At 36.3% G+C, this 24,972-nt stretch overlaps 2 protein-coding genes across 2 annotated transcripts; both read left to right on the top strand.

Moving 5' to 3' along the window:
* Positions 1-7,120: 7,120 nt before the first annotated feature.
* LOC111795436 (lignin-forming anionic peroxidase) lies at positions 7,121-8,457 on the top strand. The gene is made up of 3 exons (XM_023677906.2): positions 7,121-7,614; positions 7,708-7,873; positions 7,964-8,457. The coding sequence occupies exons 1-3, from the start codon at positions 7,216-7,218 to the stop codon at positions 8,347-8,349; spliced, it is 951 nt and encodes a 316-aa protein (XP_023533674.2). The 5' UTR covers positions 7,121-7,215; the 3' UTR covers positions 8,350-8,457.
* An 8,707-nt stretch (positions 8,458-17,164) lies between these two features.
* Positions 17,165-17,661, top strand: LOC147794748 (secreted RxLR effector protein 161-like). Its single transcript, XM_087117725.1, has 2 exons — positions 17,165-17,449; positions 17,545-17,661. The coding sequence occupies exons 1-2, from the start codon at positions 17,165-17,167 to the stop codon at positions 17,659-17,661; spliced, it is 402 nt and encodes a 133-aa protein (XP_086973851.1).
* Positions 17,662-24,972: the final 7,311 nt, after the last annotated feature.

Below are 24,972 nucleotides of genomic sequence, written 5' to 3'. Positions count from 1 at the left end.
CACTCTTCCAAAAGCAAGACGTGAACTTGGTTTTTTCGATTTGATACTACGATACAGGTAGTCCATACAGTCATATTATCTCCTTCATGTAGAGTTGGGCCACTTGTCTACTGAGTACATTGTCTTTTCTGGGATGAAATAGGCAGACTTGATTAGTCTTAGGCAACCCTGAAATAAATTCTATAGTAATGTCTTCCCATTTCCAATGGGCAACACTTAGTGGTTGCAAGAGTCCTAATGGGTGTTGCCTTGGTACCTTAATCTTTTTTATAGGTCAAACATCGACTTATGTATTCATTCAGCTATATCATGTTTCATTCATTGCCACCTGTAACAAGACATCAAATCATGGTACATCTTGGTACTTCCTAGGCCGAGAGTAAATGGTGAGTCGTGGGCCTCCATGAGTAGCCTTTCAATAATTCCTATTTCAAAACCTTGTTAACGTTATTGACGGTTGAATAAACATTAAATGCCATTTTCAATTAATTTGTTAGTAGATTTTAAATTCAAGAGTCAGTGTAAACGAGAAGGCCAAAGTGTTGAAAATGAAAGACTAAGATTTATTTTAGGAAATAGTGGCAGTAGCTATAATTAGTTTTAGGAGGGCAAGTGAATATCTATAGATACATCATTTCTTTCTCCTATAAAGCACAACAGAGAAAAAAGAAAAATACTAAGAAGTAATAAAAGAGGAGTTTTTTCAAACAAACAAAGTGTTCTTTATCTCCTTCTATCGTTAATGTGTGTGAGATTTATTTCACAAATTAGTGAGTTTTCTTTAACAAATTGGTATTAGAGCCAATGGCGTATGTGACGGGTCAAATGCCGCTACTACGACTAACGAAGACAAACTATGAGAATTAGAGCATTCAAATGAAAGCTCTTCTTGACTCTCAAGATGCACGGGAGGTGATGGAAGAAGGTTTCGAAGAACCAAAAGATACCACGGGTTATACGGCGACACAAAACAAAGCGTTAAAAGAGGTCCGATCAAAGGATAAGGCGACATTATACATGTTGTTCCGAGCCGTTGACGAGTCAGACTTTGAGAAGATTTCCAGTGCAACTACTTCAAAAGAAGCGTGAGACACTTTAGGAAAAGTGTTCAAAGGAACCGACCGAGTCAAGCAAGTGCGTCTCCAAACTCTTCGTGGCGAGTTGGAGAGCATGAAGATGAAGGAGTCAGAAAGTGTATCTGACTACATCACGCGTGTACAGACCGTGGTAAACCAACTCAACCGAAACGAAAAAATGTTAGCCGAGATGCGGGTTGTGGAGAAGATTTTGAGGTCATTAACCAACAACTTTGAGAATGTTGTATGTGCGATAAAAGAGTAAAAGGACTTAGCGACGTTCACTGTTGATGAGCTCATCGGTTCTCTCGAGGCACACGAGCAACGTAAGAAAAAGGAGGAAACACTCGATCTAGCACTTCAAACCAAGGCGTCAATCAAAGATGAAAAGGTACTCTACTCTCAAAATTTTCAAGGTAGAAGGGACAGTCATGAAGGATATTATAAGGAGAAGGGACAGTCGAGCCAAGCAAATTGACGTGGTAGAGGACACAGTCGAGGAAGAGGGGGCCGATCAACTTATTCCAACATTCAGTGCTACAAATGTCACAAATATGGTCACTATGCAAATTATTGTAACTCCGAAAAATGTTACAATTGTGGCAGAGTGGGACATTTTGCAAAAGATTGCCGAGCCGATAAAAGGGTGGAAGAAACAATCAACCTAGCCTTGGATGACGCAACAAACAAAGGTCTTCTCTTGATGGCTCAAAATGAAGTTCTGAAAGCGAAAGAACATGGCGGTACGAAAGACGATGGCGGTGGTCGTGAGACGGTGGAAGCCGTTGGAAATAAGGGGATATGCAGTGGATTTGGCGAAATCGCGATATTAGAGACGAGAAAATCGAAGAAGGATTCTGGATTGAACAGGCGATTGGGAACGGTGCCGATGCGAGTTTTGGAATTAAGAGACATGACAGCGAAGAGGGAAGAACAGAGAGAGAGAGCATTCAGAAAACCCGCGAGTTTTCCAGCGACCGCCGAGTTTCGCGGAACCCACACGAAACGACGGCCACAGCACGCCCAGCCCTCAGCCCACGACACCCAGCACCATCAGGATACCTGCAAAAAAGAGAAAAGACAGAAACTATGAGAGAGAGAGATAATTCGGAAAAAAAAAATCGGCGAGTGTCCAGTTTCTCCGACGAACCCTCAAACCACCCTCAAATCGACACCAAATGACCTGTTACCACCACGAGAAGGGTCCCTAACGAAAGCATGATAACTCAAGGTGCGTTCTGTGCTTCTTCGTAAACGCCGTCGTCGGTAACTAAGGTCGGAAAATTGGGTTTTTCCTAATCGTTCATAGATCTGTGGTTTTAGGAACCTTTAGGCCGCAAGACTTCCAGAAAAGAAAGAAGAACGACAAATAAAGAGGAAGAGGAAGAGAGAGGACCAAAATCGGCAACGGAAACGCCGTGGGAAGGAGAGAGAGAAAGCTCGCCGGCAAATCGGCCGAAATCGGATAAGGAAGACGAGACCCACGGATCCGGGTCAACCCGAACCCAGAACCCGAGAGGGTCAGCCCATTCTTTCCTCGGCCTCTGCCTTCGACCCAGCCCAACTACAGCGGCCCAAACCTCAAACCAGCCCAGAAGTTACGGTTCAATTGAACCAACCCGAGACCAGACCCACGGTCCAATCGAGCCGGCCTGCAACCCAAAAAAAAAAACTTTCGGCCCAGCCCAATAAGCCGAGGCCCAACTATAGTCTTGGCCCAGTAGCCTCCGCAGCCCGCGACCCGGACCACGACCCAAACCGGACTGCGACCCGCGCTTCGACCCGATGCTACCGCGCGACGTGGCTCGCTCTGCTGCTGCCACGTGTCACATAGCGGTGCAGGCGGTCCCTCGGCGCAAACGGCTCGGGCTCCCTCCGGCGACGCTCCGGCGGCTCCTCCGGCGGCTCGGCTCACCTGTTTTCAGCCCGGTTTTCACTGTTCCGACCCTCCTGGATCTGTTTTCGGCCCCGATTAAGGTATCCGAGGTCGTTTTAGAGCCGTATTTCACATTTATTAAATTATAGGTAAATTAATTGTGAAATACTAACGGAAAGTGGTGAACGGTGTGATACCACAAACCCCGGCGACGTAGGAAGCAGCTCTCACGGAACGGGAGCTTACGTTTAGCTATTTAGGGAGTACTTCGGCCAAGGCCAACCAAGTAAGTGGCCTTACTATAGGATAGGCTAAATAAATTGTATGAGTTATGATGATGTGTGAATTATGATGCTTGATGATATGTGTCGTATATACATATTTTTGTTGAATGACGCTTGATATGTTTGACGCACGTTGTGGCATTATAATGAGCATGATGATTGCATGATTTTTACCTTAATATGATGATGTTTTCCATATTGAGCATGCTAGATGATGATGAGTGCCATATTGCATCATGTCGTTAGATCGACATAGGACACAACCCTAAGAGCACGAAAATGATATTAATATAAATATCCACGAGTATGCGTTACCTAGAGTAACAAAGAGATGAGACTAGAGGGTTGTGTTAGAAGAGACATTACGATGGATTTAGAGGGACCTCATGCATTTTGTATGTTCATAAGCATAGGGCTACTTCCCCTAGAGATGATGAGTGCGGACGCGCACCTTATGATGAGCGCGAATGCGCACAGGTGCGAAAGCACACAGATGAGGGTGTTCATGAAGCGCATGACACTATGGGGTTCCGCTGACCTCCGGACGTCGCTACAGATTAGCTTGACCAGAGGGTCCAGGGGGTGTGCAAGCGCCCTAGGGACTCACACTCGCACGTGTGAGTCGTGTGTAGGGAAGTACTACACATCCAATTTGTCCGAGACTGGAGGTCACCTCTAAGATGATTAGAGATAGGTCCCTATTCATGATTGCATGTGTTTGCATTAGCATGACCCCTATAGTAGGGTCACTTACTGAGTATTTCTTAGGCCGTGTGCCATATTGTTTTTCAGGTAAAGGCAAGGCTCCCATGTACGGTTGACAGTGGCATCGTGATCAGAGACTATGGCGCGTGCATAGAATAGTTGCATATTTAAAATTCTTAGTCTTGGTTAGGATAGGGCGTTTGCATTTCATTCATTTATATTAATTAATTTGTAATCGTTTTATTTTATCTTTTGAACTCCAGCACGATATTTGAAACACGTAAGTCCGGCAGTGTTTTCCAATGTTTAAATGTATTCTGAAATTTTAAATTTTTCCGCTAATAAAGATGAGCATTCTTAGATTTTTATTCTGCATTAGAGATGAGTATGAGACGTTAATGACGACTCTGGATATGTGGAAATTTAGGGTCGTTACAAATCTACTTTCTCTCTATTGTTACATTGTTAAGCTTCCAACGGTTTATGCTTGCATACCGTGAGTGGTAGTGATATCTTGCACAATCTAACTTGTTTGTGGCTCAATTTTCTTCCTTATAAAAGTTGGTAACTTCTCTAGGGTAAATGTGATAGTGGGTTATCTTCGGGGCGTAGTGTGCCTTGGTGTAGGCTTCTGTTGTCTCTCCATTTCTAGAATTTGGACTCAAGATTGGGTCATTCCTACTTCTAGTGCCTTTTTTGTAAAGTTTTCAGAAGCCATCCTTTGCCTTCTAGGTCTTGTGGTTGTCCTTCTCTCAAGAGACATACTTCCTGTAAGAATAATTAGGGTTACTTATTATGTAAGACACTTAGTGTTGTCTTAACTTTCATCCTAAATAGTAACCCTATAACTTTACGATTGCCTTGGGTATTCTTGAGAAACCTGGGACCTAATATATAGCTTGGCATATGGTCAACTTGTTAACTACCTCTTTAAGTGACTCTAAAGTGACTCTAAATTACTCTCTCCATGAAAGACGGATGAACTCACATAGTTGAAAATACATGGTCATGACATGATGCGGGACATCTCTTTAGGTGAGAAAACATGAGACCCCATCATGACATCATGCTAAGACATGGTGAAAGACATCCCTCCTAGAAGAGGAATTAAGGGTCTCGTTAGCAACTATTTGATGGGAGGTTGTTACATACTGCTTGATTCGTTTCATAAGTACTTGTAGTATCATGTAAAGAGGTCTTAAGGATAGTATGACCAAAGGAAATATTTTAATTATGAAAATCTCAAGTCTTAATTAATAATACAAGATTGTCTTGCCTTTACCAGAAATAGAAGTAGCACGTGGCTTGATTATTTTAAGAAATACTCAATAAGTGACCCCACTATTGAAGTTAGATGCAAACACATACAATTGTGAGTGAGACCTATCATACCAGTTTATATTTCTTAGGCGGCTGTCCTAAATGGGTTGATTAGATGTGTATTTACAGTTCTACGCACAATTAACGCGTGGGAGTATAGATCCACCAGTCATTTTGCGCACTTCCTCGGCTCCTTTCATAGTCGAGTGAGCATTCTCTAGGAGCTGCTGATGTCGGACACCCTAGTGACAGCTGCAATATTATAATAAATATAATGATCGTTTCTGTGCCTTGTAGTGTACTCGTCTGTACCATCATAAAAGGGGTATTTCTCCAATGAATGAATACACAATGATGCACGAGGTCCCAACACTTTTATTCATTATCATGTAAGACAACTCCTTCCATTTTCCTTCCTATCATATCATTTTCATCATAGGTTTCCATGCATAAATCAGAGTTGTGCATCATATCGAGACATCTTATCTTATATCATTCATATCATGCATCCTGTCATATCATGTCATATCCTACGTATCTCATATCATCCAAATATCTTGTAACATTATATACTATAGTTAAACGTGTTACAACATAATATTTATCATATCATCAGTACACACATCATAACACGTGTCATAACATTCACGTATCATCTCATAGTCGCATCATATCGTGGACACATCATGGATTTATCCTTTCATATCATTTCATAAATATATTAGTCATATCATTTCATAAACATATCACACATATCAATCATATGACACGTGTAGAACCTCGGGGCACGTGTCCTCATACAAAACATAAATTTCTAACCATACCGATAGTCAGGTCACTTGCTTGATTGACTTAGGCCGAAGCTACTACGACCCCTTAATGCTAGCTTAATGTTGATCTCTGAAATTTAATTCTGTCTAAGGAGTCCAACAATCGTAAATTAGAATTCTACTATGAGAATTGGCTCACTTAGTTTTGCATAAAATAATTTAAACTTACTCCTACTAATTTAAACTAGTTAAAGTTCAATTATGTGCAAATACTTTAACCTTAACTCCAAAAATTTAAACTATCTAAAACGTAGTCATACTAACCTTAAATCTTTCGAAAAATTGCATAATTATGTGTAAATAATTTAAACTTGACTAAAATTTTAAACCAGATAGTCATTTTGACCTTGAATGCTTCCAAAAAATTGAAATTATGAGGAAATTGTCTCACCATATCAAACCAAAACGCTGGCTTTGAGCCATAAAAAAGTGTATTCTCTGATTAGCTCGAACCGCTCAAGTGGATGATAAAAGGAAGTGAGGGACCTCTCTTTTATACTAAAGGTCAACTCTCCACTTCTCAATTTAGGTCGACGTCCGATCATTTTCTTTTTCTTTTTTTTAATTTTTGGGTTATTATAGAGTCCATATCCAATATTTTTAGTAAGGCTTTTAATTGCTTGTTCCTTTATTACTCTTTTTTATTTATAGTGTTTACTACTAGATTTATACTAGATTTATGCTGTAATTAAAAATAAAATAAAATAAAACATAAACTAAATTTAAAGAAAAGTCAAACTATACCAAATATTTCTAGAGTCTCCAAAGATCACAACAATATCTCCTCAATTTTTTTTTTTTTTTTTTTATCATCGACTTAGAAATTTATTTAAAAAATATCTTATTAAAATAAGATAGAAATTAACGTGATGCTTAATTTATAAAACTTAGAAGCCATTCTTAATTTATAAAACTTTATTATTTTAGATATCATTTATTTAATAAGAAGTGTATAGTTAAACTTACTGAGAAGAATCAGCGCTTTCCCCTTAAATTACTTGGTTAAACAAGACAGCTACAGCCTACATGCACAAACGCGTTATCCCTTGATCTATAAATAAGAGCCTTCCAACCATCCTTTTTCTCACCAAATCAAAGGCTTCTTTCCCTCCTAGTAGAAGAAAATGGAAATGCCACAACTAGCTCTTCCCTTGTTCACCGTGCTGCTTCTTTGTTTAGCATGCAACGCCCAACTTTCGTCTACCTTTTACGACCAAACTTGTCCTAATGCACTCACCACAATTCAAACCGTTATTAGGCGAGCAATTTCTCATGAACGTCGAATGGCAGCATATCTCATTCGCCTTCATTTTCATGATTGCTTCGTTCAAGGGTGTGATGCATCAATATTACTTGATGATACTCCATCTATGATTGGTGAAAAAAATGCAGCGGCAAACAAAAATTCTATTAGAGGTTATGAGGTGATTCACGACGCCAAGAGTGAAGTTGAGAAGATTTGTCCTGGCGTTGTATCTTGTGCCGATATTCTTGCTGTGGCTGCAAGAGATGCTTCGTTTGCTGTGAGTATTTCTTCATTTGTTTCTTCATGGTTTATGCTCAAATATTGGGTTATTTTACTAATATTGTCATATATCGTTAAAAAAAAAAATTAGGTTGGTGGTCCATCTTGGAAAGTAAAACTTGGAAGAAGAGACTCTACCACTGCAAGCAAAACTCTTTCCGAGAGAGAGTTTTCAATTTTTCAAGTGAATCTTGAAGGACTTATCTCAATTTTTGCAAACAAATGTCTTAGTAGAAGAGATATGGTTGCACTATCAGGTAATCGGATTTAAACTTTTTGAGTACCCCTACAAAATATAATATATGCATCGACCTTTATTAAACATTTTCACGTTAACTTTATTGCAGGTTCTCATACTCTAGGACAAGCCCGATGCTTCTTTTTCAAGAATAGAATATACAATCAAAGTAACATTGATGCAGGATTTGCTAAAATTCGCCGTCAGAAATGTCCAGCATCAGATGGAAATAGCAATTTGGCACCTCTAGATTTGGTCACACCCAATTCCTTTGACAATAACTATTTCAAAAACCTTATACAAAAGAAGGGTTTGCTTGAAACGGATCAAATCCTTTTTAGTGGAGGACCAACCGATAATATTGTTACCGAATACAGTAGAGATCCAACGGCATTCAAATCTGACTTTGCCACTGCAATGATCAAAATGGGAGACATTCAGCCTCTAATAGGAATGGAAGGGCAAATAAGAAATATATGCAGTGCAGTCAACTAAATTTATTTCCGTCACCTAAGGGTAATATAATTTTAACACCCGAGGGTTATTATGTGATCAAAGAGATGAATGTAATGCTTAAAACTGGTATAAGATCTTAAATAAATTTAAAAAGGATATATTAAGTAAAAATGACAAAATATATATATTTTTTTTTACCAATTTTCTTCAATTTTTAATTAATATTAGAGAAGAAATCTGGACCCATCTAGGAGTATTAGAAACTAAAAATAAGGTAAGAAAATTTAAAAAGAAATTTAGATTTTTCTAAATAAAATATTAAAAATATGGAAAATTAACAAAAGGCCCTTGAATTTTCTAGAAATGGTAAAATGGTCTTCGTAAGTAAATCCAACGTGCATATTCATTTCATATTGGAATGCTAAAGAAAAACTGATTTTTTGAGATCTAACCCTTGGATCATTCTCAAATTTTAATAGGACCCTCGCAAAAAACGCAAGTTGATGTTAGAATATTATTCATTATATGAAAAATGGAAGATTATTAGTATAAACTATAACAGTACGTTGTTACATACAAGAGAATCATGTTCAAGTAATAACTTAACGGCTCTATAGTACATGAATAAGGTTGGGTGTCTTATTTCAGTAACACTATTGATATGACTCACCTTGTAATTGTTACCGACGATTTGGTCTAAATCATTAGTGTAGACACATGTGAATGGAGGTATCTTAAAAAATGAGGTTGTATAAGAATTGACCATAAAATATTTAATCTCTTTTTATAAACCATTAATTGAGAAGATTAATATTTCACAAGATCTATCGTGTGCGACTCCATCTTAATGTTGAGTGAGTTATAAACTTTTGCTTGTCAAGGTTTGTCCGGTGATTTACATGGGTGATACTGAGTTTTATAGCTGACCTACCATTTTGGGGACTTGACCATAGGGAGATGAAAATATAATTTTACGAGATTGAACTCGCTACTTTCGATATAGGAAAAGTAGATGAGCAAGTCTCTTAAATGTTGACTTCAAGACTTGAATAGTAGAGTCTCACCATCTCTTTGGCTCCCGAGGAACTTATTGTTTGTTGGATCATATAAAGATTGTTGGTTAGAGAACTAGTGGTACTTAAATGAAAGATGTAACTATAGAGGTACAATAGGCTTTTAACCTAATTATAATTATTTACAACGGGTGAAAGATAGACTTGCTTGTAATGATTATATCAATGGACATAACTTGTTCTACCGTACATAAGAGCTTAACTACAGGTCCATATTATTTAAGAAGCTTAGTTAATTAACTTTGTATAATTAAAGCTTATAATCTATAGGTTCATAACATTCCTTACTAGCACATATTAACCGATTGATTTGAAAGAAAAGTTAGACGTATTTAAATTAATATTTAATATATTCGATATAGTAAATACAAAAATAAAAATATATATTTAATTTGAACTGTTAATTAGTATTAAATATATTTAATATATTTAATTTAAGGTGCTTAAATTAATATTTAATATATGAGATATATTAAATCTAACTCAATAAAATATCTTAAATATTAAAATAATTAATATACATTTAAAATTTAAATGAGATTGAAATTAATTAAATGTATATTGAGAATATGATATTATATCCTAAATTTAATTGATATTCAAATATATTATTTAACAAAGCTCTCTAAAAATCTCTTTGAAACAGACTATTAGGTTGAATATTTCTAATAGCCCAAAAATAAATAAAGAAATAAATAAATAAAAATAATTATAAAATTGTAGTTAAAATAATAATAATAATAAATAAATAAATAAACAAAAATACATAGTTCCCCACTTCTCTCCACTTACTTCTTATCCCTTCCCACAATTATCTCTCCTCAACCCATCCTTACCCAGATAACAGTAGCAACAAAAAAAAAAAAAAAAAAAAAAAAAAAAAACAGAAAAACAATAATCTCGAATTTACTTGAGACAAAAAAAAAAAAAAAAAAAAAAAAAAAAAAAAAAAAAAGCCTTTACCCAGTTGGGATTTGCGGGAAATTTACGTTAAGATAGATCTGACAATAAGGTATATATTAAATCTTCATTTTCTTCTATCCTGTTTTTTTTTTATCCTATTGTTTATAAATGAGAACCAATTATAGTTAGATCTTCATTGAATTATTACAATGGTCTAGCTCTGAGTGAGAAACTAAATGTCAATCATTTATACGATCCTAGTAAATCAAGTCAGATTAGTAATATTATATTAAATTTTTATCTAAATGAATAGATTAAAGATAGAATGGCAAAAAAAAACTTGAATAGGAAACATTGAGATAAGAAAGATTTGGAAAGAGATCCACTAGAAATTTGGAATACATGAGAACAAATGAAAAGGCAACCGATAAAAAGAAGAGATTAGGGAATTAAAAACCACAAACTAAATATAGAGGGAAAGGTAAATACACGGTAAATACAGAGAATAGTAAAGCCCAGAATAACTTGAAATAGGTGTATCTACTTTCTTATACAATAGTAACCATGAAAAATAAGATTTCTAATAAAAATATAATTATAGATATATAACATTTCAAGACTTTGAACGACCGACCAATGTAAATGAGAGAAATAATGTTGTAGAGTTCAAACTTGAAACTAATGTCATAGGCTCATATAGGTTGACTCGGATTTCAAAGAACGGAATCGAAATTTCATTAAAGATATATTCGTGACAACAATTTAAGCTAGCCAGGTAAGTGACCTTACTATCGGCATGGTTATATTTGATGTTGACACGTGCCCTGTGGTTCTGCACGTGTCATATTTTGATATGTGTGAATTTTCTGTGGATCTATATGCTTCCTATATGTTATGTATATGTTATAATATGTGAATTGTATGATAATAATTACGGTACGATGTGTTCAAGGATATGTTTGAGATAGGATACAAGAAGGATGCACAAAACAAAATGTAATGATAGGAGTAAAATACGTTCATGAAATGTTAAGGTTAAGTTACATACTCGAGTGATATGGATAAGAGAGATTGATGGAAGAATACGGTTAGGCTACGGGTAGAAAGGGATAGGTTTGTGATAGATTGATAGAACGATAGCGTTAGGTTAAGTTCTTGTGATGAGATGACTAAGGTACGTTCATGTAATGATATGTCTGTGATAGGTATAAGAACGTTAAGGCTATGATAAGTTAGAGAACGATATGACTATGAAGTGTTTACGTTATGACTCGTTTATGATATGATACATTGTGATGCAATATGTCATGGTATGATGTGTATATGATGAAATGTTATGTTAAAAGCATAGAACGTTATGTTAGGTCTCTTAAATTGTGTGTGTACAGCATGATATGAATGACATGAAATTACGATAAATGGCATGAAGTATAACCCCGTTAGAATTATGTATGATTTGAGAACTGAAGAATGAGAAACGATATGGCATGAATGATGAACAATATCTGAAACGATATGAAAAATGATATGATATGTACATAATACTAGCGGGGTTGTATTAAAGGATAATAAAAATGGAAAAGTTTTGGAACCTCGTGCATTATGTGTGCTCATGCATTTGGGGGGATACTCCTATCCCATCACGAGGGTACGGACGCGTACATCCAATGGCAGGACAACGATCGTTATGCTTTGCATAGCGCTGACGTGACAGTTACCAGTTCTAGCGGGTGTCCGGCCTAAGGATCTCCCAGAATATGCCCACCGGATAAGGAACGTGGCCCAGCGGTGTGCGAACTAGCTGGCGAGCCCATACTCGCACGTATGGGCTGTGTGTAGAGTATATGGTACACGTCCAAAATTACCTGTTAGGACAGCACCATAGGGAAAACGAAATGAAAAGATAGGTCCCATCATTTCATTGCATGTGATTGTTGCATTTAACCCCAATAGTAGGGTGACTTAGTTAGTATTTCTTTAAATACTCAAGCCATGTGCTACTATATTTTTCAGGTTAAGGAAAGACATTCCTGTACGGCTGACGACGGCATCGTAATTCAAGACCATGGCACATGCAAAGGATAGTAGTATTTATTTTCTTAAACTTAAGCTAGAAAAGGATGTTTTTAACTTAAACTCTCATTTATTTTATTTAGTCTTTTGTTGTGTCGTTTTAAAGATGTTTTCGAAACACGTAAGTCCATGTCTGTGTTTTAAGATAAAGGTTATGTTTTATGGAATTTAAATGAAGTTTTCCACATTCAATGTTTATGGTACGTATACCGTAGCGACCTTAAATTAAGTAGAAAATTTTGGGTCGTTACAACATTCTACAATTTCTCCTTGGTAATATTTTTTAAAACTTTTTTTCTCCATTTCTTTTGAATTTTTTTCAAGAGGCTAACAAGTTCAAGATGCTCTGCAAGCCTTTAGGTTAGTATTTGAGTCGTAGCAAGAACATTTATGTAGAGGAGATTCAACCAAACTTTATGTAACGAAAGGCACGTAAACCTTTCTTAATTTTCTCTTTAAATCTTTTAAAATTATGGGATTTTATTGAAGACCTTCAAGGCCATCTTCCAAGAAGGTACATAATAGAAAAATGCTCCAAATAGTGCAAGAACTTAATAAAATAAAGTAAAGTAGACAATTAAAAAGAAAGCAGTTCAAACTAAACCGGGTCAAAATGGTCCCTTTATGGGTCTGTCAGTGTCTTAGATAGAAGGATAGATAGAAGTATAGGACAGGAAGAAGAAAAGAGAAAAGGAAAGGGAAAATAGGAAGGGAGATTAGGGTTTGAAGAAAGAATAGGAAGACCAAAAAGGAGAATGTTTCAATCGATTGTTGGAGACCTGGCCGGAATCTTTTCACAAGAATTCTTTCTTGGACTTAGGAGGTAAGTTATAGGCGGTTGGGTCGACCATATCTGTCCAGAACCAAGGAAGAACATTAAGTAAAGTTTATGGGTCTTTAGTCACTTATTTTCCTTAAATCTGAGAGTAATCTCTAGAGTTGTGTCAAAATTAGTTTATTGTTAGATGGAATTAGTCAAGTTGTCAAGCTATTCATTTTTATTAGGAGTCAACCTGAAGGTGTATTTCAAGTGAATCTTTGTATGAGTTATTTATAGGATTTATTTCAGTTTAAAGAGAAGTCTCACCCTTGGTAAAAGACAGCACAGTATACCAGTTCATTATTTTAGTTCTTGTATTATCTTCTTTGAGTAATAATAATTTCATATTTATTCACACCTTTGAGTGTGAGATATTGTGACAGTTGGTATCAGAGCCAAGTTGATACGGTTGAAATTATTACTCAACGAGATGAATGATAGAAGTGCTTCTATGGGGGTATCTATGGAAAAGCTTGTTGGCAATAATTACAATTATTGGAAGTTATGTATGAAGCTTATCTACATCGACAAGATTTGTGGGATTTAATTGAAGGTGATGACACAGAAATACTAGCGGACACTCCACAGAATGCTGAATTACGACAAAAATGGAAGATCAAATGTGGAAAAGCCGTATTTACCTTGCGAACTCTTATTAGCAAGGAATATATTGATCACGTTCGTGATTTAAAGTCACCAAAGCAAGTGTGGGAAACCCTTCAAAAGTTGTTCACTAAGAAAAATACAGCTTGATTGCAATTTCTAGAGAATAAACTGGCTGTGGTAACTCAAGTTAATTTTTCTATTGAAGAATATTTCTTGAAAGTGAAAAATCTATGTTCTGAAATTTCAGAATTAGATGCTGAGGAGCTAGTAAGTGATGCTCGATTACGACGTTATCTTATTAGTGGATTACGAAAAGAATTTATGTCTTTTGTTTCCTCAATACAAGGGTGGAAAATCAGCCTACAGTAATTGAACTGGAGAATCTTCTTTCAAATTAGGAAGCCTTGGTTAAACAAATGACAGCAGCAACGAGTTTTTCCCAAAGTCAGAAGAGGTGTTGTATGTCAAAGATCAAAGGAGACAAAATTATCAGTCAAAGCATTCATCAACCAATGGGAAACAATTCAGAAGTGAGGAGTCGTCAAAGAAGCCATTTAAAGCTTGTTACAAGTGTGGAAAACCTGGCCATTTTAAAGGAGATTGTCGGGTGAAAGTGGTGTGTCATCGTTGCGGAAAGCCAGGTCATATTAAGCCAAATTGCCGAGTTAAAATGCAGGAATCAGAAGCAAATGTTGTACATGAAAGTAAAAGTTCTTCAGATCCAATTTGGGAACTTTGCTTAACTACTGAGGTTCTTGACCAGCCAACAAATGTGATCTCAGCTGTACATCAAGATGGTGTTTCTGCAAGTGCTCATGCCTTTATAGACTACAATGAAGAATGGATCGTTGATTCTGGTTGTTCTCATCATGCAACTAGAAACGAAACTCTTCTATCAGATGTTTTCGTCCACATTTTCAAAAGAAGGTCATTATGACAGCCGATAATTCAATGCATCCTCTGACGAAAGAAGGAGATTTGAATGATGAGAGTGTCCTACTCAAGGACGTTTATCATGTTCCGGGTTTGAAAAAAAACCTTGCTTCTGTATCACAAATAACAGATTCAGGAAGGTATGTTCTTTTTGGTCCTAAAGATGTTCAAATATTATCTAATGTGAAACATGTTGCTGCTGATATCATATTCTGTGGAAAAAGAAAACAATCTTGGTATGTTTTATCAGTTGGTGATGAATATATCAAGAAAGTTGGTCATAATGCAAGCTCAACTCTTTGGCATGCTCGTTTGGGTCATGTGGGTTTCCAATTGTTGCAGAAAATATCCACAAAACAACTTCTTGATGGTGTCCCTATCTTTAAAGATATTCAACATGATGAGATTTGTCCAGGCTGCCAATATGACAAGTCTCATCGTCTTCCTTTCACAAGCTCAAAGAGTAAGCTTCAACAGTAATAGAATTAATTCATTCTCATCTTTTGGGACCGACGCGAACAGCAAGCTATTCCGGCTTTCATTACGTGATGGTATTTGTGGATGATTTCTCTCGCTTCAGTTGGGTATACTTCTTAGAACACAACAGGGAAGCTTTTTCAAAATTTATTCAGTTTAAGCATGCTGTAGAAAAAGAATTTGAATTGAAAATCAAGTGCTTGCGCACTGATAATGGTGGGGAATATCTTTCAAATGATTTTATGGAATACTGTAAGGAGCATGGGATTCAGCGTCAACTAACTTGTCCAGAAACCCCGCAACAAAATGGGGTGGCTGAGCGTAAATTAGCTCATCTTACATCAGTTTGCTTGTCTTGGCTGCATGCGAGGAGTCTTCCAAGAGAGTTATGGGCGTCAGCTTTTCAAACAGCTTGCCATGTTGTAAATCGGCTGCCTCCATGGCCAGTGATAGAATCATCACCATTCGAGCTGATTTATCATCGTAAACCCAATGTAAGTTATTTTCGTATTTTTGGGTCTATTTGTTACGTTCATGTACTGAAACATAATCGAACTAAACTTGACCTAAAGGCCAAAAAATGCATTTTTGTTGGTTATGATACTCATAGAAAGGGTTGGAGGATATCTGGAAACAAAGATGGTTATTGTGTCTCGTGATGTGATGTTTGATGAAATTTCAAGTTACAGAGACGATGCAGATAACAGCAAAAGTACAACTACTGTTGCACTTTTTCCTGACGATTCTACATCAAGGAGAAAAGAATTTCCAATTACGACAGACATTCAAGCTGAAGAGAACAGAGAAGCCACTACAAATATTGAAGTTGCCACAAGAAAAAATCCTCAAAGACAGAAAAAGTTACCAGGTCATTTGTCTGATTTGTAGTTGACATTAATCAATTTTCTGTTTTGTCATGTTTTTTTATGGGAGATACAAGTGAAAATGAGCCGAGGTTGTACAGTGAAGCTAAAGGAATTTCAAAATGGGAAAATGCAATGATGGAAGAAATTTTAGTACTCCGAAAAAATGACACCTGGGAGCTTGTACCAAAGCCTCATGATGCCAATTTAATTACTTATAGGTGGGTTTACAAGGTGAAGAAAAAAGCTGATGGTAGAATTGATAGACACAAAGCTCGCCTTGTTGCTCGTGGGTTCTCTCAGCAATATGGTCGAGACTATGTCGAGACTTTTAGTCCGGTCGCAAGGATGGTAACATTACGGACAATTATCTCTTTAGCTGCTAGTAAAGGCTGGAAATTATGGCAGCTTGATGTGAAAAATGCTTTCCTTTACGGAGAGTTGGATCGTGATATTTTTATGGAGCAGCCACAAGGATTTACCTCTAAGGAGTATCCTGATTACATGTGCAGACTTAAGAAGGCATTATACAGACTCAAACAAGCTCTTTGTGCTTGGTTTGGTAAGATTGCTCAATATCTTAATTTTTGTGGTTTTAAGTCTTCATGTGCTGATCCGAGCTTATTTGTTAAGAAAACAACAACTGGATGCATCTTGCTCTTACTTTATGTTGATGACATGATTATTACTGGTGATGATAGTGTTGAAATCAATAGTCTTCAAGATGCCTTGTCTGTTCGTTTTGAAATGAAAAGATTAGGTGAAGCGGATTGTTTTCTGGGTTTAGAAATTAAGAAATGTGATGATGGTTATTTTCGGTCTAAAAAAGGATATGCATCAAGTTTATGGTAGAGGTTTCGTATGGAGAATTTAAGAGAAAAAACTATTCCTATGGAACCAAATCTAAAATTAGCTGGAAATGAAGTTAGCAATGCGACATTCTTTCGTCAACTTGTTGGTAGTTTATTCTATTTAACTATCACAAGGCCAGACATTACCTTTTGAGTAGGAGTTCTGTCTCAATTTATGGATCAACCACATGAGACTCATTTAATTTCAGCAAAAAGAATTCTTTGTTACATCAAGGCACTATAAATTATGGATTAATGTATGAGAAATCAAAGTCATTTTTATTGAGTGGTTTTGAGGATACTGATTGGGCTGGTGACGTGAATGACAGATGCTCCACAACAGGTTTTTGTTTTACAGCAGGCTCTGCTGCAATTTCATGGTGCAGTAAAAAGCAAAGTACCGTTGCTTTGTCAAGTTATGAAGCAGAATATGTAGCTGCTACAATGGCTACTCAAGAATGCTTGTGGCTCAGAAGGCTTATTCAAGAAATTGTGACTACTCTCAATCAGTCACTTCAAATCAATTGTGATAATGCTAAAGTGCAATAAAACTCGCTGAAAATCCGATGTTTCATGCTCGTTTGAAACCTATTGAAACTCATTATCATCTTGTTCAAGAGAAAGTATTATTGCAGGATGTTGAATTGCATAAAATACATACTAATGAGCAAGTTGCAGACATATTCACTAAGGCACTTGCCAAAGTGAAGTTTGAAGCTTTTCGTAAGTCTCTCGGAGTTATTAAGAAATAAGCTTGCACTAAGGGAGGCTGTCACAGTTAGTGCAACTTATTGTTAGATGAAATTAGTCAAGTGTTAAGCTATTCATTTTTATTAGGAGTCAACGTGAATGTGTATTTCAGGTGAGTCTTTGTAGGAGTTGAATTTATTTCAGTTTAAATAGAAGCCTCACCCGAATAAAACACAGCATAGTCAGTTCATTATTTCAATTGTCTCTATATTATCTTCTTTGAGTAATAATAATTTCATATTTATTCACACCTTTGAGCGTGAGATATTGTGACAAGTTAGAGTTTAATTTTTTTGTTATTTTTCCGTAAGAAGGATTCCTCATAAGTTCTATGAAAAAACTCGGTAAAGATTCAAGCCGAAAATCAGAGTCTTCTGAAGTCATAAGATTCAATAAGTTTGATTATAAATATATTAGCCTGTGATGGATTTCAAACTATAAGAAAAATACCGTGATGGAGGTGGATAGAAACTATACGACTTTAGAAAAGAAACTGAGCCGAGTCTTGTGCAAGAAGATTAAAAAAAATGTAAAGAAAATGGTTCAAATTAGAAAATCACGTGAATCTAGGTTCTAACACGTAGGCTAAAGGAACAATGGGCGCGTGTTGAGCATTAAGGCAGAGAGCGTGTCCAAGTACGCCACTAATACATTTCGCAAGTCAAGCAGGGCAGTGCATTGACATACCAGCGGTACACGTGTCGCAAGATAAGCCATCCATCTGACCTGTACCCTTGTAACCGACTCGAAACCACAACCCAAATCCACTTAGTTGACCCAACCGAGTTTTGCAACCTGCGACTACATAACCCCTATGCGCACATGGTATGCGCATGTGAAAATACATGTAGAACTCCCCTATAGTGTGTGGGCGCGTATGTGAAGCCTTTGTGCAATTCGTTTCTGATCTCGATAAAGCTATTCAGAATCAATTGGCAAGAGGTCAACGATTATGTGAGTTGCTCAGAAAATCTCAATCAGCCCCTCTCGCGATAGAAGAAGATGGAAATTCTAAAACTTTTGGAGACTTTTCTAGAAAGTAATTGAATTTGGGAAGACTCGCGATAACCATGTAAGTAGCTACACAAATTTTAGGCAATTAATGCTTGTAAGGATCATTTGTTTGCATGCATGCTAGTAAAATAAACCTTAAGTGAATAGTTTTAGCACGATTGAAACTTAGGGTTGTTAAGGATATTTAGTAATAAATTATAGTTTACCATATATATTATATTTGATATTTTATTATAAGGCAAATATCTAATATTTGTCTTATTACTATAGGTATCTTTCCATTTATTACTATTTCCATATCCTTGTAATTTATTTGATTATAAATAAGATAACTTTCACACCATTTAGGTATGGTGGATTAATCAAACATTCACATCAGAGCCATTTGGTTTAGCAACCTGTATCCTTTCTTTTCAATGGCTTTTGAAATCTTCGACTGTTCTTCTCCACCACCACTGCTGTCTTTGACGCCGCAGGGGCAGTCGTCATGGCTGCCACATGCAAAGCTGATTAATTATTGTTCGACTCCACCCTTTTGACCTCCAAATTATCCTTCGCCATACTCTGTACATACAACCTCACCTTTTCCAAACATAGCCTCTGTTTTCTTCCCAATTTTTCCTTCATCTTCATCCTTCATAGAAACCCTAATCGTAGGATCTTCAGCAGCATTCCTCTTCAGAAATATACAGAATCTCGATAAGCCTATCGACCTTTTGCAGAGATTTACCTTTGGAATCTAGGCGCCGCACTGGCATCTTCGCCAACCAAGTTGCTGCCGCCGTTCTCGCCAAAATTGGCTCCTTTGCCCCAATGTGGCGACTCTTCCGGCTGCCGTTCTTGCCAAAATTGGCTCCTTCGCCCAATGTGGCGACTCTTTCGACTTCAACATTGTCTTTGTCCCTTGCTCTAGGTTTCCCCTTCTACTTCTTGGGGTTAGACATATTCTCACCAGAGCCAAGGCAGCATCATCGCTAAGCGAGAATCCCTCTTCATGGGTTAGACATATTCTCGTCGAAGCCAAGGCAGCATCGCCGCTGAGCGGCGATCCCTCTGCAATTTTCGATGGCCAAGAAAGTGTTTCTCTACACCTCCTCTGAACCAGGTTGTTGACATCTTCACGAAAAGTATTTCTCAACCTCTTTGAATTTTTCAGATCCAAGCTTCATGTTCGTTCAAATCCAACGCTCAGCTTGCGGTGGGGTATTAAGGATATTTAGTAATAAATTATAGTTTACCATATATATTATATTTGATATTTTATTGTAAGGCAAATATCTAATATTTGTCTTATTACTATAGGTATCTTTCCATTTATTGTTATTTTCATTTATTACTATTTCCATATCCTTGTAATTTATTTGATTATAAATAAGATAACTTTCACACCATTTAGGTGTGGTGGATTAATCAAACATTCACAAGGGTGATTAGTTAATTTTGTGAATAGTAGTCACACTTGATGTAAGAATTTCAGAACTGTTCCTTGATTATTGTTATGGACCATATACCACTACCAAATACATAAATATGCTGGTATGGGGGATGAAATTTTCTGATATGCGTTCCAGGTGTTTAATGGATGTTACCTCGTTGAGCATGTGTGACTCTTTGCATGATTTAATGTACATTAGCTCTAGGTGGTTAAATGTGTGATCTCCTTGTAGAGTGTAAGTAGATGTAACGAAATAAGACTACGACATTAAACACAAACTGACTAGACGATAATCTAGGATGGAACATCTCCAATAGTCGGAGCACCTTAGGCTCGTAAGCAACAATCAACGGGTTTAGTCCCTAGTGCTTCTCGACCAAGCTAGGCTCAAGGAGTCAAAATAGAGATTTTTGGAGACGTGAATTCATGTCAAAGTTGCCAAGTCGCCCTAGGGACCTAGAGGACAACCACGACAACCTAAAAAAACAAAGGTAGCCTCCTAGGTCAATAGTAGTTGGTACGATGTCTAAAGAGCTTCCACATTCCTTTCTGCTCTAGTTTCAGGACCTCTAGCCTAGCATGGTTCAATTAGGGATGTGTAACCTAATAGGTTAGTTGGATTATCTTGCACAATAAATCCGTCTTATTGGGGGACGTAGGATAATGCAGGTAGTCATAGAAGTTGGCATGCATAGGAGGTCGCTCCCTCAACTTTGAGTGACTATATGGTCTTGTGTGAAGAGTTTGCTAGCTAACCTTCCATAGATGATGAGTGAACTAGCATACTCCTTACTATCTACACCAGAGAGAGTTCTATGAGGTAGTGCCTCAACAAAGGACACCGGTTAGCTATTGCATATGCTAAGCTAGCTACCTAAGTCTGTGAGTAACAAAAGTTGTACACATGAAACCTAGAGAAAAAAAGCTTGTAATCACCTGCTAGGTCAAGAATGTGATGAGAACCTATATATTGGTTGTTTAATGAATATAATTTTATACTCACTCCTTCTTATATATTGTTTTTCAAGTGAATGACAGGTTAGGATATATGCCCTAAAGCCTTATAATTAATTATTTAGTTTCTATCAATAATTTTTATTATTTTGTTTGTAATTTAATTTTTATTCATAGTATGAAAATCCAAGGTTATTAATGTAATCTTGAACAGTATGTGGTTGACATACAAGAGGATTGTGTTCAAGTAATAACCTAAAGAGTCTATTGTATATGGATAAGGTTGGGTGACTTATCCTGGTAACACTATTGATACGACCCACTTTCTAATCCTTACAAATGATTTGATCCAAATCGTTCATGTGAAGACATGTAAGTGGAGGTATCCTATTCAATGAGTTTTTATAATACTGGACCAAGAAATATTTAATCACTCTTTATAAGTCCATTAACAGAGAAGATTAATATTTCACGTGATGATCTTATGCGACTCGATCTTAATTCTGAGTGAGTTATGAACTCCTGCCTGTGAGGGTTTGTCCTTTAATTTACATGGGTGAGAATGATTCTTTTAGCCAATTCAATATGCCTGCCATTTTGAGAACTTGATCAAATAGGGAGTTTGAGAACATAATATCATAAGATGGAATTCACTCATTTCCATATAAGGAAAGTAGATGAGTTATTCTCTTAAGTACTGATTTCGAGACTTGAACAATGGGGTCTCACCCTCTCATTGGCTCGAGAGGGACTTGGTTTATGATTGGATCATAAAAAAATATTTCATTAGAAGATTAGTGGTACTTAATGTGAAATATGTAATTACAGGGGTAAAACGAATTTTTGACCTAGCTGTAATTATGAATAACTCGTGAAGGATAGACTTACTTGTAATGATTATATCAATGGACATAGCTTGTCCTACAATGCATAAGAGTGCAACTCTAAATTAGTAGCGGACCTATTGTTAATGAATGGAAATTGATTAACTAAAGAGTTTAATTAACTAATTTTATATTATTGGACCTTATAACTGGTAGGTCCATCACGTCCCCTTGCTAGTTTATAGAAACTCTAAAAGGTTCAATTTAATTTTTTTTTTTTTGAAGTGTTTAAATTAATATTTAATATATTAGATATTAAATACAAAAGAGAAAATAGATTTAATTTGAAAGCTTCGTATTAATATTTAATATATTAGATATATTAAATAAATAGAGAAAATATATTTAATTTAAAGTGTACAAATTAATATTTAATATAATAGATACGTTAAATATAAACGGATAAAAATATATTAATTTAAAGGGTTCGAATTAATATTTAATATATTAGATATATTAAAAGAAAAATATATGGATTGTTTTTGATACCATTAATGTATTTTGATACCTACCATAAAAATTATTTAAAATTTGAATGAGATTCAAATTAGTTAAATATATATTAAAATATCTTATAATATTTAAATATGATTTATATAAAATATTATATCTGATATATTAGATATGTAATATATTCTTTAAAAAAAGATTCTATCAGAATCTCTATTAAGACCTTGAAGTAGCCAAAAACATCTCTCCCACTTTCTCCCGAGAAGAAAACTAAATAATTCTAGAAATTCTTTCTCCAATCCCTTTGAGATTTTCTTTCAAGTGGCTGCTCCTACAAACCTTGACTCTGTGTTCGAGTTATAGCGAGGAAAAACTCGTGGAATATGAATAACTTTTGCATGGTTGGAATACTTCAAGAAGTCTTGCAAGTTAGGGTTTCTACAAAGGTAGAGTTCTTGCTCTCGTATTTATTGCTTTGGTTTTAATTCATAATAAAATCAAAATAAAACGATTCCCAATTCTTCTACTAGATGAAGAGTTCATTCCATTCATGACACTTCTAGTCGTCGTGATGGGATGCTTGGGAGCTCTGCAACCACTAAGGGATGTTCACCAACGGGTCTATTATATATATGCATTCCATAGGGTGTCATATCATTTATTTATTTTTATTATTACTTTTTTTTTTGGTATCCCAACCACTTCCTTCTTTGTTAAAAAGCTTAATACCTGGGTACTTGTTTTACCATTGTTTTAATGTGCAGTGAACTAATTTTAAATTGCACAAAATTTAAACGTATATTTGGTTGACTTCGTTCATACATGTTTTTGTTACATAGTATGTTAGTCTCGATCTAATTTTTGAAGCCTTTAAAATTTAGCTTGAGATAGAATGGCATAAGATCAGTCAAATTTTAGGTCCTCTAGACATTTATGGCAGAGAGTCATAAACTTCTATGGCTCAGTTAGTTGTCATTCACCGCACATTGGATGAGATCCAAGGTGGTGTTGTGCTCCAGGGCAGAATTAGGGAGGTCGAGGAGGTCGTCAACAACAGAAGCCCGTTGTAGCCCATGTGATCATGACCAAGAGGATCGGCGAGAAGAAAACAATTGTGACAAGACATCTTCCAGCTTTGGTCAATTAGCTTTTACAGTATTTGACTCTGAGTCCATAACTCCTTCATCTCTAAGAGGTTTTTTGAGCTCGCACACTTAGATCTAAAACAGTTAGAGAACACCCTTACAATATCCAAACCTGAGGACAAGTTCTTGTCCTCTACCCACACAGTTAAGGCAAGTCATGTGACGGTGTCAGATGAGTTACGGATGGATGATACTTTAATTGTTCTATACATGCAAAACTTTGATGTCATTCTAGGGATGGATTGTCTAGGTGAGAACCATGCCCTAATAGATTGTGAAGTCGGCTTAGTGAGCTTCAAACTCTTCTTAAGTAAAACCCTAGTGTATAAGGAGGTTGCTTCCCAGGACACCCCAAGAGTTATTACAGCGTTGAAAGACAAGTTAATAGTTTGCGGATGTTTTTCCACAAAGTTGCCAAGGTTGCCTGACCTCAATCAGAGAAGTCAACTTTGGGAGTCGACCTGGAACAACGAATTGTGCCGATCTCCAAATCACCTTATAGAATGGCACCCACAAAACTAAAGGAATGGAAGGATCAATTACAAGAGCTTTTGGATAAGACTTCATTCGGCCTAGTGTTCCGCTATGGGGAGCTCTTGTGTTGTTCATAAAGAAAAAAGATCCATAAAGATTGTATTTAGATTACATAGAGTTGAATAAGGTTACTATCAAGAATAAATATCCTTTCTTGAGAATAGATGATCTATTTAACCAGTTGTAGGGTGCAACAGTGTTCTCTAAAATCAATTTGAGGTTAAGTTACAATCTGACGAGGATCAGAGAGAGAAATATCTAAGATGGGCTTCAAGAGCCGCTATGGACTCTCTCATGTTTTTTTATTTTACCAATGCCCATTCAATATTCATGGAACTATTGAGCATAATGTTTTTAGTGGGCATTTTCAGGGTTGGATGTTTCTTTTGTGGGGAGGAGATTTGAATACTTTCTTTATCATGTTTATCGATGTCATCTTAGTTACTCTAGGACAAAGGCATATTATGAGAAATAACTAAGGAATGTTCTGCCAGTGTTGAGAGTTCATCAACTATACGTCAAATTTTTTAAGTGCGAGTTCTGGTTGCGTGAAATAGCTTTTCTAGGTCACGTGGTATCTAGTAAAGGAATCAATGTGGATCTAGCTAAGATAGAAGTAATAATGAAATGACCAAGGCTATATAATAATGAAATGACCAAGGCTATCCAGAGTATTTGAAGTACGAAGTTTTCTGGAGTTAGTTGGTTATTACTGAAAGTTCATTCAGGAGTTCTTTGTTTAGATTCCAGCATGTGAGCAGAGTTTTCAAGAGCTAAAAGAACGGTTTGTGGTGACACTAGTCCTCTAAGTACCGAATGAAACATACAATCTCGTGGTATACAATGACGCCTTAGGAAAGGGACTGGGTACGTACTTAATAGCCTATGCCTTCGGAC

This window comes from Cucurbita pepo, chromosome 1, assembly GCF_057944985.1.
Source record: "Cucurbita pepo subsp. pepo isolate OVF chromosome 1, ASM5794498v1, whole genome shotgun sequence".
NCBI classification, from domain to species: Eukaryota; Viridiplantae; Streptophyta; class Magnoliopsida; order Cucurbitales; family Cucurbitaceae; genus Cucurbita; species Cucurbita pepo.
The sequence above is the reverse complement of the archived record's forward strand: the minus strand, read 5'-3'. Positions and strand labels throughout refer to the sequence as shown.